Below are 17,001 nucleotides of genomic sequence, written 5' to 3'. Positions count from 1 at the left end.
TGTGTGTGTGTGTGTGTGCGTGTGTGTGTGTGTGTGTGTTTAGCCATCTGCTAGATCCTGGATAGCACTGCAGCGGTGATAAATCTCTCACAGGATTGACACACATACATGTCGTATTTTACTCCGACTCTCGCTCCCTTTCACGTTCTGAGACTTAACACACCGCCCAGCCTCCTGTTGCTGTGCACCCACAGTTTGCATGCGTGTGCGTGTGTGTGTGTGTGAGATGCTTGTTAAGCTGATGCAACAAGCTCCAAGTCTAATCTGTCCCTGCTGTCCTATTATGTGTGCATGCATATGTATGCGTTCGAGTTCAAACACCGTTTAAGCTGTATGTTCTGTATCAGTCGATATGCACATGATGTGTGTGTATTTGATCCGTTTATCTGTTTTATTTCTAAAATGATCTTCTATAGGTTGCAGAATCGTAGCAAACAAATACACACATATCCAAACGGTGTCTGTTTCGAGAAGCACCTGCTGATAAGTATATACTCCAGGAATTACTTGATAATGAAGTGTTCTAATTAGACATCTATGCCTCGTAGCATTTCATCTCCTGCCTCTCTCAGCAGTTTCCTGCATTTAGCACGCCGCTTTTTAACAACCGATAAACCCATAAATCTCAACAAGGTCAGAGCTGCGTGTGTAAAGTTAACATTGAGGGTCAATAGCTGCTCTGAGTGTTTTATGGCTTCTGCTTGAGCAGCATGTGCTGTTTTATTTGTCGATGGAGAGGTCGAAACGATGAGGTTAAAGTGACACAGAAGCAATGAAGTGCAATAGTTTGTATACTGATGGGGGTTTGGCTCCCTGCTGGGCTGGTGGGCGGGTGGACACCCAAGTTTGTGATTGCGGTAACTTAAGAACGAGACGACTTACTAACATTCTGGGACGAGTTCAAATCCTGGCGAGCTTGACCTCACAATCAGAGGTCAACTTTTCTGAAAATCTGCTAGGATTTTCACATTTATACTACACGTGCATCTACCAAGAGACTGACAGCCGCCAGTATTATTATTTTCTTTGATTAGTTGCTAACGTCTTATTTCCTGCATATGTTTGAAGGCAAGAGAAACAAAATACAGATTCTTCATCCATCCATTCTCTTCCACTTATCAGGGTTATCAATTAGTCACATATATAAAGGAAATTCATCCAAATTCGGTGTGAATGGCCAGAGTCATCCCAGCAGCCTGCTGATGTGTTTTGGAAAAAATGTGGGGACTTTGAAATGTTCTTTTTATAAATTCTATGGCTTTTCCTGCTGACAAAGACCTAAATTATGTGAATTTCAGGAGCGGGATCACGCCTCCAAACATGCCTCTTCCAGCTTGCCCCCCAGTTCTACAAGCTGTTTGTTCTTGTTTTCGTGCCCCACCCTAGTTCCCCCTTTTTTCAATTCTTTCACTTCTTCACTTCTCATTAGTACATGGGGATCCGCCAGGTCCAGGAGCCGACGCCAGTCCCCATCAAGGCCTTACCCAAGCCGCAGTTCAATTCTTGATTAAGCCATTCGCCTTTACCTACTAATAACACTGCCAAACCTAAAATGAGGACATGGGCAAAGTTCCTGTTTTTCACTATTAAAGAAACTCTTTCTGTAATTTTACACATTTGTCATGTAGAAAAACTGAGACGTGTTGTTGAAATTTGTCTTATGTTGTATTAAGACATCTCAGGGTTTAAATGTGTTGTTAAACTTCTTTACACTGACAAAAAGGGGAATTTTGCTAACATATCATATTTAATACCCACTTGAACATCATCATTGTGATTTTTTTTTTTAACATAAATAAATTGCACAAAACATTTTTAAGCAATAAATTGAAAAAAAAAAAAATACCGGATGTAGCAAATACAATACAAACTAAAACTCATGTATGCAAATTAATATTTAATTAATTTTTAATTTTGTAATTTTATTATCATTTTCAAAAATTAGAATTTTCTAGCAGTTTTTTCATGATTCAGGCTTTAAAGTTTTAAAATATGAAACATTCACACAAATCTCACGTGTCCGGTGTTTAAAGGACTCGTGGAATAAGCAGAGCCCCCTGGTGGCTGGTTGAAAAACATATCGGCCAATCCAAAACTGCACACGCACTGAGAATGGCAGATGTTTGCATATTTATAGAGTCTAGACTTCATAAAAAGAAGATAATCTTTATTTAATGAAGAACTCTAGCAGACGCACACTGTCATTCAGCCCAGAGTGATGTAATGGTGTAGTCGGTATAATAAATGGGACGTGATTTGATGCATTTCACAAGAATGATTAACTCCACTGTAGGAAACTAAAAAAAGAAAGAGGAAAATTATTAATTTCTGATGATTATCTGTTTTTATTTTTCACTCGGATTGTCCGTAAACTAGAATTTAAAACGTTTATTTTCCAGGTTGCTGTTTTCTTTGGTCACTCCATCAGCCTGAAGCTTGAATTAACTGGCATTAAAAATTTGCTAAACTTGTGCTAATTTCTTCTAAGAGCCCTAACAAGAGATTAGGCTCTTTTTCCCTTAATACCACAAATCCTGACTTTGATTCATGCCTTTAAAAAAATAGAGGGTAGAGGAGAGTGATGCATATGAAGGAATTAGTGGCTGAAACCGGCTGTTTTGGGGGATTATGATGTCAAACACCAGTGTTTGTGATTCTGCCGGCTTAATCACCGTGTTGTTGTTTTTCCTTCTGTTTGCTTGTCATAATTTAATACTGTCCTCCTTCTCGGTTTCCAGTTTCTCTGCAGGACATCAACATGAGAAAGGCCTTTAAGAGCAGTACCATTCAGGACCAGCAGGTGGTGTCGAGGACCTCTGTGCCCAACCCTGTGGTGGAGATGTACCACCGATGCGACAAACCTCCACCACTTAATATTCTCACCCCCTATAGGTCAGTCTTTTAGCCTCTCTGCCAGTATTGATAATTTACCAAGCTCCGCTCTTTTTTTGTCTTAGTTTCACTTCCTCCTCTTCCTCCTCCTCGCAGGGATGACAAGAAGGACGCCCTGAAGTTTTACACTGACCCCTCCTACTTCTTCAACCTGTGGAAGGAAAAGATGCTGCAGGCCACCGAGGACAAGCGCAAAGAGAAGAGACGACAGAAGGTACGACGTGTGCGCCGAACGAGTGTTCGTGAGCGTGCGCTGTATGTCTGGGTGTACGTCACCGTGGGTCTGGAAACGGTTAAAGAAATTCATCTTCTGCTTTATTTTGCGAATTTTTATTTTCCTGCCCGGTGGTGCCATTTTATGCTGTTATTTCAGTTTCATTTCTCTCTGACTGTACTCTCCATTTAGCTTTGCTTGGTTGTTTAATCGGTTATCGATGCAGCAGCAGCTGAGCAGGCCGGTTATCCAGAGACAACAACGTGATCGACGGGGAATACAACTTATACAAACGTCGTGTTTGGCTGTAGTTACATCAACTGAATGAGGTCATGTGAGCATACAGTACAGTGCAAAACTCTTGAGACACCACTCATTGGTTTATATTTTTCTTCCAAGCAGACAGACCTTTAAGTGCTCTTGAGTAATAGTTCTCCAGGCTTCCTGAAGGTCTTTCAGAGTTCTTCTTTGGACATTGTCTCCTTTTTCACTCATTTTCAGTCCAGTCCTTGAACCTGACCATTTTTAGAGGATTTTGTTTTGTTTGTTAAACCACTGAACCCTGACCTATGAATCATTCAAGAACAGAAACCGTGGCTAATAGCTGTTTCACCTCATCCTCCCATATTTCAACATGGTGTGCAGTGTGTCCCTTAAAAAGTTTGAGGAAACATGACAAGTGGAAAGAAGAAGAAGAAGTGGCGAGTCTAAAAATATATATCTATAGCAGATGAACAGCGTCTGAAGCTGTGTCCCAAAACCTAGGCCGCATCCTTCGGAGGACCCGGCCTTCGCGGTCTACGTGGACCGGGTCCTTCGAAGACCGAGAAGGCCGGAAGTGCAAGGCTGTGAAATTGGACGGTCTAGCCTTCAGATTTGCGTCACTGCTGTCTCGGTGGAGTTTAATAAACTCAGCTGTCTGCTCCTTGCTATCTAAAATATAACAAGGCACGACCATCTCACACTCCTGTTTAATCAGTTTTCTGTTTGACGTTTATTCAGCTGTGTGAAAATCCCGGAGGAACCCACCCGATGGATTAATAATAAAGTTTTATTTAATCTAATCTAATCTAATAACTTTGATCTCAGCCAAAATTATTTAATCACGAACAAATAAAACACCAAAAAAAGCCAAACAATTATATTTTTAAGTTATCTAAGTGATTTATATATCAGGGGTCTGAAAACGATGATGCCGGGAGTCCGCTGTTCTCGACGGCTCAAGTGATCATTGATCCCCCGGTTAGCTATTGATCTGGTGGATAACAGACGTCTCCGAAAACGTCGGAGCACTTTTGCAAATGTGCGATGTCTTGATAAACCGAGCAGATATTTGAAGTTTACACAGCTACATTCTCGCCTGCAAATATGTTAAAAGTTTATTTTGTGACCCAGAAAGATTAATAAGAGTAATATTAAAACTTAGTAGCGGCCGCCATTGTTGGAAACCTGAATTGGCTGGGCCGCGCTATGAATTCTAGGATATGGTGGGCCACGAAGGACACACCCGACCCATCCTTCAAATCTGGGGAAAAGGAGGACGCATTTGTCGGCCGGATTCGGAGGAGTCTACGAATTGAGACAGCCTTCGTCGCGTCGCTGTGATGTAATCGGTCTACAAATGCGTCCTCAGGAGGATGCAGCCTATGTTTTGGGACACAGCTTGAAAGTCATGTTTTTTAGAAACAGGAAAAAAATCCAGCAAAGACCTGACACGGCCCTGAGGGATACACTGGGCCTTCAACTCATCCATATACTGTTCACTGAAGCCTCATCAGAAATGGTCTCAGTGGAAGGGTGGCTGTGTGTGGGCCATGCCAGATTACACAAGAACTGGACCGAACATCAGTGACAACAGATCTGATGGAGTGATGAATCTGAATTTGAAAGTTTTGATTCAAATCCTGGAGGCTCTCCCATTGTTTAGAGCTGCAGTGTTTTTGGAGATCTTGTCAAAATTGATGGAATTATGAATGCAAAAAAGTACCATAAGGTCCAATACCATCCAGCAAACATCTGATTGGATAGAAAAACACACAGTGGAACAATATCAGTCATGGATTGGACTCCCCAGGGCCCGAACATCAATATTATTGAAGCAGTGTGAGACAATCTAAATGCAGAAACATCCAAAGACGAGCTTTAAATGTCCTTGAAGAAGCCCGCAGAACTATTCCTGAAGACTGCTTAAAGAAATTACAAGAACACTTCCTTAAGAAAGTTCAGACTGTGCTGAGGAATAAGAATATTTCCCATTTTCCTACACAAATGTAAAGAAACCAGAGGTGACTCGAGTCTTTAGCACACTACTGTACGCTCACTTCCTGCTGGATTTAACTGAACTGTGTCCTGCTGTTTTAAAGTAGTGCATTCAGTTTGCAGGTCTGTGCGCTCGTCTTCGTGAACACCAATAACCTGGAGCACTGAAAGGAGCTCCAGCACACCACCATTGTTCTTGTTTGTTAATCCATTCAAACTAATAGGAACTGAGCTATGAATATTTCAGAGTTGAGGTTCGCTGGTATTCCCCTTTGATTCACAGTTCCATTGGCGCTCTCTTCCTTTGTTGTAACTGCCGAACAGCTGCTGCTGCATGTGTTTGCTGCAGTTCTGTCAATATTTCTGTTGAATTTAATGCTGCTCACATTTTTCTGTTCCCTCCCTTCAACCTGGAAACCATGCAGAAACCCCCCCTCCCGCCTCCGAAACAACGCAGCTTCAGCTGTTACTCAACAGGTCTGAGAGCCCGAGCGAGCTGCAGGAGGATGGCTCCTCCACCTCTATCCTTTCCTCCCACAGCGCCTCCTCCTTCGTTTCTCTCTATCTTTAGTTTCCTGGCCTTTGAAGACACCCCCCACCCCCCTTCCTCCTCCGCCTCCTCTGCTCAGTCTAACGCACCAGCTTGTCTTTCTCCCATGTTTCCATAGGGCTGTCCGGCCCACCCTGACAGGCCCCACTCCAGACAGGCCCAACCCAGGAGCCCCCTGTCCATCTCTGTAAGACAACCCCGACCCCTAACCTAACCTGCCCCGTTCTGCCCCCCACCCACTTCGCCTCCCTCCACTTCCTCCCCACACATCCCACTAGCACACATTACAGACTCACCTATCAAAGCAGACATGTCCTAACACCATTGAGACACGCTGATACACATGAAAGTACTAAATGAATGCCAACACACACACACACACACACACACTCCCTCCTGTTTGTCTGTGTGTGTGTGTGTTTAATGTCGCCTTAGCTTACCACCTCACCGTCTTGCTAACCCTCTGTGTTTGGTTTGGTTGCTGTCCTGTGCTCCCACAAGTTTTGGCTCTGTCATCTGTACCGGTGTTTTTGGTGTTGCCTAATAGTGACTGGGTGGTGCTTAGACTGTGTGTGTCTGTTGGGGGCTGGGTCAGTGTGAATTTACCCCGTGGTGAAAAAGCTGGTGATGGGGTTGTGCTTTTTTATATTTCCCTTTACACAGTAAGTAAATAAAAACCCAACAGCTGAGTTTCCCTCTGCTCCTCTGTCTGTTTGTGTGTCACTCATAGGAGCAGCAGAGGCAGGTTGAAGACCCGAGCAGAGAGGTGAAGAAGGTCAGTCATCACTTACTAAGTTTATTATTAATGGTCATTTAATTAGAGTTTATCAACTTTCCTCTGAAACAAGAGTAAAGCAAGAGGTTAAATCCTCTATACAACCATTTAATGAATAGTTTTTAACAGACTATAAAGCACATCGTAGTTCTGACAGGTGAAGTGAACAACACTGATTATCTCTTCATCGTGGCAGCTCTTAGTGGGTGGGATATGTTAGAGAGAAGACGAACACTTTATCCTCAAAGTTGATGAGTAAGAAGCAGAAAAATGGGCAAGCAGAAGGAGTAGAGTAAGGCCAAGTTGTGATGGCTAGACAACTGGATCTCCAAAACCGCAGATGTTGTGGTTGTTCCTGGTCTGCAGTGGTCAGTGTCTATCAAAAGTGCTCCAAGGAAGGAACAGCGGTGAACCAGTGACAGGGTCATGAACGTCCAAGGCTCACTGATGATTGGGGAGCGAAGGCTGGCCCGTGTGGTCCGATCCAACAGACGAGTTGCTGTAGCTCTGCTGAAAAACCTTAATGCTGGTTCTGATAGAAAGCTGTCAGAATACAGTGGACCTCTGTCCACGGCCAAAAGCACCAACAATGGTAATGGTGAGTGACAGAACTGGCCCACAGAGCAATGGAAGAAGAAGTCCTGGTTCTTTTACATGCCGTGGATGGCTGGGTGCTTACCTGGGGAACACCTGGCACCTGGATGCACGATGGGAAGAAGGCGGTTCAGCAGAGGCAGTGTGATGCTTTAATCAATGTTCTGCTGGGAAACTTTGGATCCATGTGCATGTTACTTTGACACGTACCACCTACCTAAGCATTGTTGCACACCATGTACACCCTTTCATGAAAATGGTATTCCCTGATGGCTGTGGAGTCTTTCAGCAGGATAGTGCAACGATGACTCTGACCTGTTGACCTGGCCTCTAAGTTCCCCAGATCTCAGCCCACTGAAGGATCTGTGGGATCTGCTGGACGAACAAGTCCAATCTATGGAGTCCAATCTACTTTAGCGGGCTGGAAGAGATTGAGTCCTTTGCCAGTGACTGAGCTCCTCACCCAGCCTCTAAAGCTGAGCCCAGACATCCTTTGGGATGTTTACACCTTTCGTATCTTTCTGTCTCTAACCAGAGCTCGTTGCCAGCAGGGAGGGTAGGAACATACACCGACCAAAATATTGACAGCATCACTTTCATTATTATAATCAAATTATAATAATGAGCCCAACTTAAATGTGATTAACTTTTGGGATTTTTCTGCTGCAAGATGGAGCAGAATTTATTTAGAAGTTATTTCCTGTCATGGCTTGACAAATAACATGGAAATAGGAAAATCAAAAAAATACTACACAACTTCTTTTTATAGCAGCCATTACTTTACCACTGTAAAATATAAAAAGCACATTAAGGATTCCAAATTGGGCAACTGGACCAGTGGATTTAAAACACAGTCCGTTTAGCACAAGATGTCAGTACATTCAGTTCAATTCTGTAAACAACCACGGTTATAATACAGAGGTCAGGGGGCAGATACAACACTGAACTGTGTTAAGCTTTCGATTGGCTAACAGTACAGCTAACCTTGATATGATTAGCATTTGTCATTATCTATGAGTGGGATTACTGGTTAGCTTACAACTTAGCCCTGAACCTAGTCACTAAGTCTGTTATCAGTTTGTAGATTGAAGGGGTCAAGTTAGCAATCACGCTCAATCTGTTTGTAATAATCAGCTGGTTTGGAGACAGGTTTTCTATGTCCATTTTTTGGAACTGTGTAAACACCTGCACATTTCAAAGCGCATTAATGTCCTTGAACATCAGTCTTTTCTTACATATCTCCTGCATGCGTCTGCATATCGAAGACCCCAAATGACTCCAGGCTCTCCTACGTTTGTGGGAATATTGTGTTTCTTTCAGTTTAGCTTGAATTTCCATCGTTGACACCCATGAAAAATCGCTTTAATTCGAATTTACTGGCTTACTAAGAGTAATCTGAACTTCCTCCTTCATTTACACTGATTCTGCACTGTAGCAGATGTATTATCTAACTGGTCTTATACAGTCATCCTAACTGCATCAGTAACATTTGCGGGATCAAGAAAATAAATCACAAAGCTGCTTAGAGCCAAACAAAAGTGAGACTGCTGGTAAAATAGTTAATAAAAGTGGAATAAAAAGAGCAGAGACCACATTGTTAGTGTGGAGAGCTCTTAATCATTTTAAAAGGCATCACTAGTAACTGCATAAATGCTGCTACTGCAGTAGAGACAGTAAAAATCTATTTTCTGTTAGTAGGGTGCAATACAGGTACAGCTGTTCTAATGCTGCACTCGAAAGGTAGTGACTGTGAAAGGATTACAGGAGAATGATGTAATACAGCAGCTTAATCTTTCTAAACACCATTACAATAATTATACATATATATAATTTTACCTGTAACTGCAGTGTAACATGTCCCTGTCTCCCGGTTTACCCTTGAAGGTGCGTAAAGCTCGTAACCGACGCCAGGAGTGGAACGTCCTGGCCTACGACAAAGAGTTCAGACCAGACGCCAGGCTCGCCCCCTCCCCTTACCACGGCATGTCCTCTGAAGGCTCACTGTCCCCGGATAGCAGGTAAACACACGTGTGCACACACACATACATTAGCTATAAGTGAGGGTTTTTCTCTGAGGTCCTGTTTCCTGTTCTAGTTTATGTGTACAGTCAGTGTTTGAGGATGAGCATTGGATGAGAGAGTTGCTCTCAGGCTTTAAAGCCGATAAATACTATTCATATACTATAAATAGTACACAGTAAGCTGGTGTTGTTACACAGCCACTATAAGTGTCAGATAATTTAAGCACATACCTGCTTGATACAGAGATTTAAGAAGTACCAGCTTACTGTGTCGTTTACAGCTCTGTGCTGCCCTCTTCTGGCAAATGTAGTTCAGAGCACCTGGATTGCGTCACAGCAGGTTGGAGGAAAAGATGAGGTTGACTTTCATCAGGGCCTGAAGTCACTGCTGTGGCAGAGCAGGAAATAATACAAGGAATACAAAATGTGACGTTCCCGTAATAATCATGTTCACTAGTGCTTCCTACCTGCCCTCTACTTTTCAATTACAACCCACTCACATTCCCTCCAACAGATCAATGGCGTCCGACTCCTACCCAGCCAGCCCCAACCACCCCTCCACCCAGGCCTCCAGCACTGCCCACCCCGCCGACCACCACACCAGGGATCACCTCAGTGCCGCGGCCCAGACACAGTCACTGGATCGGGGCCTGAGGCCGGCCAACCAGCCCCCGGGAGCGGGCGGGGCTGCGCCAACAGGTCGGCACGTGGCCTCCCTGGGCCGGACCCCCTCGGGACACGGCGTCCAGGCTGGAGGAGATCCGACAGTCAACGGGCCGAGGCAGCAGTCGGTTAAGGACTACCGCGCCGCACACGGGTTTGTTTTCTGCGTTTTATTGATTGATCTGTTTTAGGGCTTTGATCGTGTTTAGTTTGTTTCTACTCATTAAAAATCTTTTGTTTACTTCTTTCCATCACCAGAGGGCAGCCCTCCACCATCCCCGAGTACTACATCCCGCCGGCCCCTCCCCCACCCCCACCAACCATCCCTTCTGCCCAGACCGCCTTCGACTCCACCAACGCCCCGCCCTCCGCCACCTCCACTGTCCCCCGACCTCTTCCGCCCTCTCCCGTCCCTACTCACCCTCTCCTCCTCCTCCCCGGCCAACTACGTGCCCTCTCCCTCCCACCCGCCTTCAGGCGCACCCCCGGCCGCCCCTCCTCCTCCTCCTCCCGGAGCCCCCGCGGGCCACCAGGCCCACCCGTCACCCCGCACGCCGCTATCGGTCAGTCAGCTGTGGACGCGGCACCCTCGACGAGGAAGTCCACCATGCTGGGGATGATCCCATGAGCGACGCCCGCTCCGACCTGCTGGCGGCCATACGTAGAGGTGAGTGCGTCTGTGTGAGAAAGAGACGCACAGAGTTATACCGAAGCAGAGAATTTAACACAACTACGTTTCACTTTGGATGCTTACAAACAAATTTATTTCACAAAAACTACCAGGATGGATTAGTTTGAATAACTGAAAAATGCCTTTGCATCCAAAATAGTTTGATTTTGCTGAAACAAACACAAAGAAATTTTCAATGTTTTTGTTAACTCCGCCCTTCCTCCTCCCCCTCCAGGTATCCAGCTGAGGAAGGTGCAGGAGCAGAGGGAGCAGGAGGCGAAGAGGGAGCCCGTTGGCAACGACGTGGCCACGATCCTGTCGCGTCGTATCGCAGTGGAGTACAGCGAGTCCGACGACGACTCCGAGCTCGACGAGAACGAGTGGTCCGACTAAAAGGAAAAAAAACGATAGAGAGATGAAGCGGGGAGAGTTAAAGGGGGAGAAATGTGACGCTAAGTTGCAACTTAAGGGGTTTGGTTAGTTTTAATGTTCATCATCAACTAAAAAAGTCTGATTAAAAAAGAATATCAGTCATACATTTCTCACACACCTGTCTGTGAACTTAAACCAGAGAGGTTTTTGTGTCCGGCCACCCAGGGTGTATGGCACAATAACCACACACACTGTTTCAGCCCCACATCTGCTTATTTTTAACCTTTAACAACACTCAGTACGCAGCAGCTCCCCCTCCCCTACACGCTCTATTAGCAATATTACAGGCTCTGTATGTAGGTGGGCCCCTGGTGAGTATGGGGGCGACGTGTTTACAAAACACAAGGTATATAGCACAAGACTAACTAATTATAGTGCAATCTTAACTCCTCTGCCAAATGTTGAGAAAGGATTTATGGAAACGAGTAAGGATAATCAGGGAAAAAAAGAAAAATAGCTTATTAGCAGATAACTCGCTAGCTTTCTGGGTCATGCCTGTTTACGAAACACGCACACCCTCCTTTGGAGACACTGACCTTTTGGGAGTTTGGCTCATCTGAACCAGCGTGAGACAGCAGGAGGAACATCTCTGTGTAGTGAGCTGTCATGCATGCTAACAGGAAGTGGCTAATGTAGCTGTAGCTAACGGGAGATAAAAGTGCTCTGTGGAGGTACGTACAACTGGAGACGCTCGTCTGGAGAGCTCCCTTAGTTTATGCTTCAGTCACATTGGCACTCAACAACCCTGCTTTTATATAGGAATATAACCAGTATGCAACCAGCTGAGTTGAGTCTATTGCAAAGAGACGCGTTATAGACGAGTTGTGCTCTCTGGTACAGACTTATTGAGATGGAGTCCAACCTCCTGACAGTGCTGACACCTCTGTGTTTAGAAAGTAGAGGACAGTGATTTGCAAACCTTTGCCAGTCAGTCTGAGAGTCGAGTGTTTGAGTCAGTCTGCATTTGTTTAGAGACCGATTGCCTCCCACCAGGCGACCTGTGCAGTCGAGATGAAACCCCAGAAGGTTGACGGTGCTGCATTTTGAAGCTCTGGGTGACCAGTTAGTTGCTGCGCCTACTTGAAGTCTGTTGCTGGGTGCAAAAAAATTCAATGAAATTACCAGGTAACCACCTTTTTTTTCTGAGCAGATAATCTTATTCTTAAAGCCAGATAATATGCATTAATATTTTTTAAAATCTATGTATTTGAGCCCTCTGGAAAATGTTCCCTGACATGATTATACATCTCTTTTAAAGAGGTCCTAATCAGAATATCAAAACAAACACACGATCAGCAGCATTTGAAATGCTCAGAGTAATATTTTATCTCACAGGTGTGTTTATGAGCTCGCAGTACGCTGGCGTTAGCTTACAGGCAGAAACTACACAGAGAAATGTGGAAGCTGGCTCTCCAGGTATGTTTTGGTTATAAAAGTGATTAGAAAGCCAAACTCTCAAAAACAAAAAAGGGGTGTGGTCAGTGCGCTTCTTAAACTCATACCTTCTAACATTAGAATAGTGTGATGAAACTGTGATAAAAGACTCCACCCACCCAGGATGAAGCTGGTGTGGGAAAACAAGCGCCAGCAGCCTCGTTCGATTTTCCCTCTCATTGAATACTTGACCCCCCATCTGCCCAGTCTGAACAGTGACTATCACTGTTCAGACTGGGCAGTGCTATTTTTCGTATTTGTTCATAAAGTGAAGCCTGACATTTCAGCCAGTGACTGTGTGCTGTGCTCTTGGTCTTATTATAAACGCTTCCACACTTAAACCACAGCTGGAGCAGCTCTCACAAAGCCCAAGGGTCAAAGGTCATGTCCACTCCTTCACTCGACCCTGGGTCAGCACTGCTGTCTGTGGAGGCTTTGTGAACGCAGCCCCTGGACTATAAATACATAAGTGTAAGAGGCTCACGGCAGTAATCTACAGTATATTCTCTCTTCTCTCTTTTCGGTATAGGTTTGGCTAATCCTCGGTATGAGCTGGTTGGACTGTAGTGTTTTATAATGTGCTTTTTCTTTTTTCAAACGTGCTGCAGTGAGTTGTTCACTTTGATTTATTTTAGGGTTTTCTGACTGTCCAGACCAGGATGAAGGTACCAGATAAAACAGGTATATCACAGAAGCCACGTAAAGGGTGATTTTTTGTTATTATTGTTACCAGATTAACCTTTAAACATTATCCTGCAAAGACAAATTTTAATATTTGTTTTAGTTTTCTTTTCAGATGATTGATTTCTTTTTTGTTTTTAATGCTGCAACCTTTAATTGCAAAGCATTGTGGGAAGTGGAGTTCTACTCCTCCATGTGCTAGAATTGTGGCAGAGATATTAACCCAACAGCGTTTCAGTTGGTTTTTAATTTGTCTGTGTTAGGAAAACGTGCGCTCTGAACAGTTTCTGATATTCAACGGTCCCACCTAACCAAAAAAAGTACAAGTGTACGTGTGGAAGATTACATTAAAAGGTTTGCTCTACAACTTTTACGTTTAGTTGAAAAGTTAAATCGTTTTTTCAGGCTGTTAAGAAGGAAACTGATTCATGATTCGAGGTGGCTAACCGTGGATTCATGGTTAGAATTCAGCTGTATGGTGCAAAAGTCTTGAGTCATCTCATTTTTTAAATATTTTGCCTTCAGACAACCACGCTTTCTTGTAAATTTTGAGTAATAGTTCTCCAGACTTTCTGAAGGTCTTTCACAATTTTCAGTTCAGTCCTTGTACCTGAGCAGAGACTTAACACTGACCTATGAATTATTCAAGGATGACTTAACAGATAACTCACTTTAAATTGTATCTTTAGGTACTTTGTAACTAGCATCCTTTTGCAAAAATCACATTCGTTTCAATTTTTCTAGCTGAATCTAGAAAAATGCCAAAGATAAAACAGTTTGACAGACAAATAGTATTTTTGTCTGAAAGTCAGAAATAAGAAAAAAATCCAACAAAGACCAGACACAGGACCTGAGAGCTTCAGATGATCCCTCTACTGTTCACTGATGCCTCATCAGAAATGGCCTCAGTGGAAGGATGAAAAACACACTCAATGAAACACTATCATTCATGAATTGGCCTTCTCAGAGCCCAGACCTCAATATTGTTGAATTCATCTAAAGATAGCCAACATCCAAAGAAGAGCTTTGTACCTAAAGAAGCCTGGAGAACGACTCCTACATAAAGAAATTACAAGAAGTCTTGTCTAAGAGTTCAGACTGTGCTGAAGAATAAAGGTGGTCACACCAAATATTGACTTTCAAGTCTGTTACAATTATACAAACTCTGTTTTTTCCTTATATGCTGTATTTACATGTATGTTTGCATGAAACTAAGGTACTGCACCTACTTCCAAAATGCAAAAAGATGAGCGATGGATCAGGACTTTTGCATAATACTGTAGTAGCCTGAAAATATGACAGTTTTGACTAGCCAGTCATATTTAGCTCAGAAAAAGGGGGGAAAAACATCAGCGGACATGTGGTGCTTGGTGGGACTCCACATTTGCCTAAATTGTACATTAGCCATGTTTTCTTTAATTGTACAATCACTAACTTCAGTGTCTAATTACTGTTGTACATGTAAAGTGTTCAGCAGCATTCAGCCTAATTTCGTTCTCCATATCTACAGCTGTAATAATCTAGTTCAGTACCTGAGACTGTTCAGACTGCTCAGTACTTTCACCTTTACCTGTGCAGGTTTATTCCCAATAACGACAGGATTCTGAAAAAGGGACAGGGCTCAAAAGTAGCTTTAATTTTTTTGTTCTTGTATATAAACTCAATTAACTCAACAACTGCACTCTGCTGGAGATTCACAACCGGACTAAAGAGCGGACAATGAGTGGACAGGTTCTTGGTTTTCTCCCTGAATGTTTAGAATAAGATTTAAGGATTTGTGCCAAGGCCTGCGTTTATAGACATTATTACTGAAGCAAAAAAGCACATATGAAGAGATATAGAGTGGATTTGCAACAGACCTGGCCAATATTTACCTAGAATTTAAAAAAAAAAAAAGGTTGTATCGTAACGGAGGATGCAAGAATCTAGAGAAAAGTGTGCGCCAGGTCTGATTGTTCTGATTGTTTATTCTATGGTCGTGTTGTTGTGCTGGAGCCATAGATATACTCAGTCATGAAATTTGCCCGGAGTAGCTCGTGACCCTGCAGCGTTTAAGAATGTAAAGCTGTGACTTTGACGATTTTGCTACTTCCCGTATTCTTTGATGTGCTGACAGCTTTTCCGGTCCCGGCAACAAAAGCTGAGACCTGGCATATCAAGCGTACCTTGTGTATCTATGGCTACTGGCTTCTAAGAAAACTTTGTTATGTGTTGAAAATGTGAGAAACGAACTATGTTGTATAGACTTTTTTTGGTAAGGCAGCCTGTAAAGTAAAATTGGGGTAATATAACCTAGACAATGAAACTAAATGAAACTGTGTACTGCACACTAAAATCAACTGTAAGCAAGTATGCATGTAACTATAGCTAATAAATGGTGAACAAAACTGTGTATGCTGTACTTTTGTTTTACGTTTTATGCATTAGTCACAGTCCTGTTTGTTTTGTGTCCCTTGCGGTTAACGCACTAATGGATCATCATTTGTTTCTCACCTTTTTTTGCGTCAGCCACATGTGAAAACACTCACAGCAAAACGTGCTAAGAAAATATCAGCATTACATCACTGTTCATATGAGACAGGATGGGGCCGTGCTGTGCTGTCCTGTTGGGTTCACCAGATTCTGATCCTGCCATCTGAATGTCACAGCAGAAATCGAGACTCTTGAGTTGTGTGGTCGGCGTGGTCTTTTTCTGCCACAGACTCAGAGATGATCTTCTGCATAGCTTGTTTGTAACAAGTGGTTATTTGAGTTACTGTTACCTCCTGGTATCAGCTCAAAGCAGTCTGGATGTGACCACAGGTATCAACAATGCATTTTCACACAGTAGACTGCCACCCACTGGATATTTTCTCTTTTGATGGTTGGTTGTGTGGAAAAATCCCAGCATATCAGTTGGGATTGAATCACTTGAATTACATTTCTTGCCCATTCTGAGGTTGGATTTTAGCAGGTTGTCCATGACCATGCCTACAAGTACTGAGTTGCCGCCATAAGATAGGCTGATTAGATATTTGCTTATTTTCAAATTATTAGTTAACTTTAATCAATTTAAAATAAGATTAATAGTGATATTTATGAACTTTGTATTTGGGCATGTTCAGTCTTCTATAACGGGAGGATGTAATAGAGAGATTTTTAGACATTGATGGTTGTTTGACGTCCTGTGACGCACATGATTTGATGGTTTCTGGTAAAGAGCATTCATTTCTCCTTAACATCAGGTCAAATTATGTGCATTCAAATTTTGTTACAAAGAAGCAAACCTTACCAGCCCCTCTCTCACAGAGAATCAAATCTGATAAGAGTTACTCAGCAGTATCTGTCATTTCACAGCAATGACGTAAATCCAGCCATCATCACTTTATGTTCTCAGCGCTGTGACACGCCCACTGCTGGCGACGCGTTTGGTCTCAGCACCGTGCCGTTCTGGGCCATTGGCAGGGTGGAGGAGGAACCGATGGGTGCTGTTTTGGACAGAGGAGTCATTTTGGGGGACAGATGGTGACACAGCAGTGAAGGAAACAGAGAAAAAAGAGAGAGCGAGAGACAGTTCAGTGGCAAAAACAACAAGCACTGCAGAAATGCTGGAATGATGAAGAGATATCTTTTATTTCGGACTAAAAACCTACAGCTGACCCATGCTCAGAAACAGAAATGTCTTGGTGATGGATAGTCCTCTTGCTTTGTTCATTTCTTTTGGAACCTAATTTCAGTCAGGATCTAATTTTGGAATCAAAGGTCTATAAATAAAATATGTGCTCGATGGAACTGGTTCCCAGGATGACTTGCACAGACTGTATTTAAGAGAGGACA

The 17,001-nt window shown here is 43.3% G+C and overlaps 1 protein-coding gene across 1 annotated transcript in view; it reads left to right on the top strand.

The window, feature by feature from the left end:
• zgc:109889 (wiskott-Aldrich syndrome protein family member 3) overlaps positions 1–15,577 on the top strand; it is a 48,970-nt gene extending 33,393 nt beyond the window's left edge. Inside the window, 11 exon segments of the mRNA XM_005458608.4 lie at positions 2,739–2,892; positions 2,989–3,106; positions 6,034–6,102; positions 6,646–6,690; positions 9,169–9,302; positions 9,820–10,122; positions 10,227–10,365; positions 10,368–10,401; positions 10,404–10,585; positions 10,587–10,635; positions 10,874–15,577. Of these exon segments, the coding sequence (XP_005458665.3) occupies positions 2,739–2,892; positions 2,989–3,106; positions 6,034–6,102; positions 6,646–6,690; positions 9,169–9,302; positions 9,820–10,122; positions 10,227–10,365; positions 10,368–10,401; positions 10,404–10,585; positions 10,587–10,635; positions 10,874–11,031 (1,385 nt within the window). The 3' untranslated portion in view covers positions 11,032–15,577.
• Positions 15,578–17,001: the final 1,424 nt, after the last annotated feature.

This window comes from Oreochromis niloticus, linkage group LG3 (assembly GCF_001858045.2).
Source record: "Oreochromis niloticus isolate F11D_XX linkage group LG3, O_niloticus_UMD_NMBU, whole genome shotgun sequence".
Classification (NCBI taxonomy): domain Eukaryota; kingdom Metazoa; phylum Chordata; class Actinopteri; order Cichliformes; family Cichlidae; genus Oreochromis; species Oreochromis niloticus.
This window is presented reverse-complemented; position numbering and strand designations above follow the sequence as displayed.